General features: G+C 44.4%; 1 protein-coding gene across 1 annotated transcript in view; it reads right to left on the bottom strand.

Annotated features, from left to right (window-relative positions):
- LOC130587550 (histone acetyltransferase KAT8-like) overlaps positions 1-2129 on the bottom strand; it is a gene marked incomplete at both ends in the record, with an annotated part of 12921 nt that overhangs the window by 4491 nt on the left and 6301 nt on the right. Inside the window, one exon of the mRNA XM_057388532.1 lies at positions 5-94. Coding sequence (XP_057244515.1) covers positions 5-94 — 90 coding nt within the window. The remainder of the gene's footprint in view (positions 1-4; positions 95-2129) is intronic.

Here is a 2129-nt window from a genome sequence, read left to right as displayed (position 1 = left end):
GTACCTTGTGGTCTTTCCCATCCACCTCGTAGACAGAAATGTTCCCTTTGCGATAAATCTCCCGCCCCGGCGGCTGCCGCCACTGACACTGACCCTGGGGGGACAGGAAATTAAAAAATTATTAAAAAATTATATAAAAATTAAAAAAAATTAAAAAGAAATTAAAAAATTGAAAAAAAATTAGAAAAAGAACGGAGATTTTAGGTCAAAAATGGAGGAAATCGCCCCAAAATCCACCCAAAAAGTCCCCAAAATCTTCACTTTTATCTCCTGGGGACAGGTAAAATAAAAAATTAAAAAAAAATTTAAAAGAAATAAAAATAAAATTAAAAAATCTAAAAAAAACGGAGATTTTAGGTCAAAAATTGAGAAAATTGCCCCCAAAATCCATCTAAATTCACCGAAAAATGACTCAAATTGTACCCAGGTGTATTTTTTCACTCCAGGTGTTATCTCAGGTGTATTTTATGTGTCTCAGGTGTATTTTTACCCTCTCCAGGTGTATTTTCCTCCTGTCCAGGTGTATCTCAGGTGTATTTTTTCACTCTCAGGTGTGTTTTTACCCCCTCCAGGTGTGTTTTTATCCCCTCCCAGGTGTATTTTACGTGTCCCAGGTGTAATTTCACCCCTCCAGGTGTATCCCAGGTGTATTTTATTACTCCCAGGTGTCCCCAGGTGTATCTCAGGTGTATTTTACGACTCTCAGGTGTATTTTTTCCCCTCCCAGGTGTATTTTATGTGTCCCAGGTGTATTTTATGACTCTCAGGTGTATTTTCACCCCTCCCAGGTGTCCCCAGGTGTATCCCAGGTGTATTTCCCCCCCCTCCAGGTGCATTTTTTCCCTCTCCAGGTGTATTTTATGGCTCTCAGGTGTATCTCAGGTGTAACCCAGACCCCTCCAGGTGTACCCCAGATGTATTTCATCATTCTCAGGTGTATATTTCCTCCTCTCCAGGTGTATTTTATCCCCTCCAGATGCATTTTATCACTCCCAGGTATCCCCAGGTGTATCCCAGACTCCTCCAGGTGTATCTCAGGTGTATTTTTTAACTCTCAGGTGTATTTTATGTGTCCCAGGTGTACCCCAGACCCCTCCAGGTGTACCCCAGGTGTACCTCAGGTGTATTTTTTTACTCCCAGGTGCATTTTTCCCCCCTCCAGGTGTATTTTTACCCCTCCAGGTGTATCTCAGGCGTCTTTTATGAGTCCCAGGTGTATCTCAGGTGTATATTTTCCCCCTCCAGGTGTATTTTCCCCCCCTCCAGGTGTGTTTTTACCCTCTCCAGGTGTATTTTATGGTTCCCAGGTGTATCTCAGGTGTATTTTCCCCCCTCCAGATGTATTTTATCACTCTCAGGTGTATCCCAGGTGTATCCCAGGTGTATCTCAGGTGTATTTTTACCCCCTCAGGTGTACCCCAGGTGTATTTTATCCCCTCCAGGTGTATCTCAGGTGTATCCCAGGTGTGTCCAGGTGTATTTTATCACTCCCAAGTGTATCCCAGGTGTATTTTTTCCCCTCCCAGGTGTCCCCAGGTGTCTCTCAGGTGTATTTTTCCCCTCTCAGGTGTATCCCAGGTGTATTTTCCCCCCTCCAGGTGTATTTTATCACTCCCAGGTGTATCCCAGGTGTATTTTAGGTGTCCCCAGATGTGTTTTTAGTCCCTCCAGGTGTGTTTTTTTCCCTCCAGGTGTATCTCAGGTGTATTTTATGAGTCCCAGGTGTTCCCAGGTGTATCTTAGGTGTGTTTTTTCACTCCCAGGTGTATCCCAGGTGTATTTTATGAGTCCCAGGTGTCCTCAGGTGTATTTTATGACCCTCCAGGTGTATTTTATGACCCTCCAGGTGTATTTTATGTGTCCCAGGTGTATTTTACCCCCTCCAGGTGTCTCCCAGGTGTCCCCAGGTGTCTCTCAGGTGTATTTTTCCCCTCTCAGGTGTATCCCAGGTGTATTTTCCCCCCCTCCAGGTGTGTTTTTTTCCCTCCAGGTGTATCCCAGACCTCTCCAGGTGTATCTCAGGTGTATTTTTTTACTCTCAGGTGTATTTTTTCCCCTCCCAGGTGTATTTTTCACCCCTCCAGGTGTATTTTTATCTGTCCAGGTGTATTTTTCACCCCTCCCAGGTG

Source organism: Malurus melanocephalus, unplaced genomic scaffold (genome assembly GCF_030028575.1).
Source record: "Malurus melanocephalus ecotype Western Australia unplaced genomic scaffold, MMel_1.1 scaffold_2075, whole genome shotgun sequence".
Lineage (NCBI taxonomy): Eukaryota > Metazoa > Chordata > Aves > Passeriformes > Maluridae > Malurus > Malurus melanocephalus.
The sequence above is the reverse complement of the archived record's forward strand: the minus strand, read 5'-3'. Positions and strand labels throughout refer to the sequence as shown.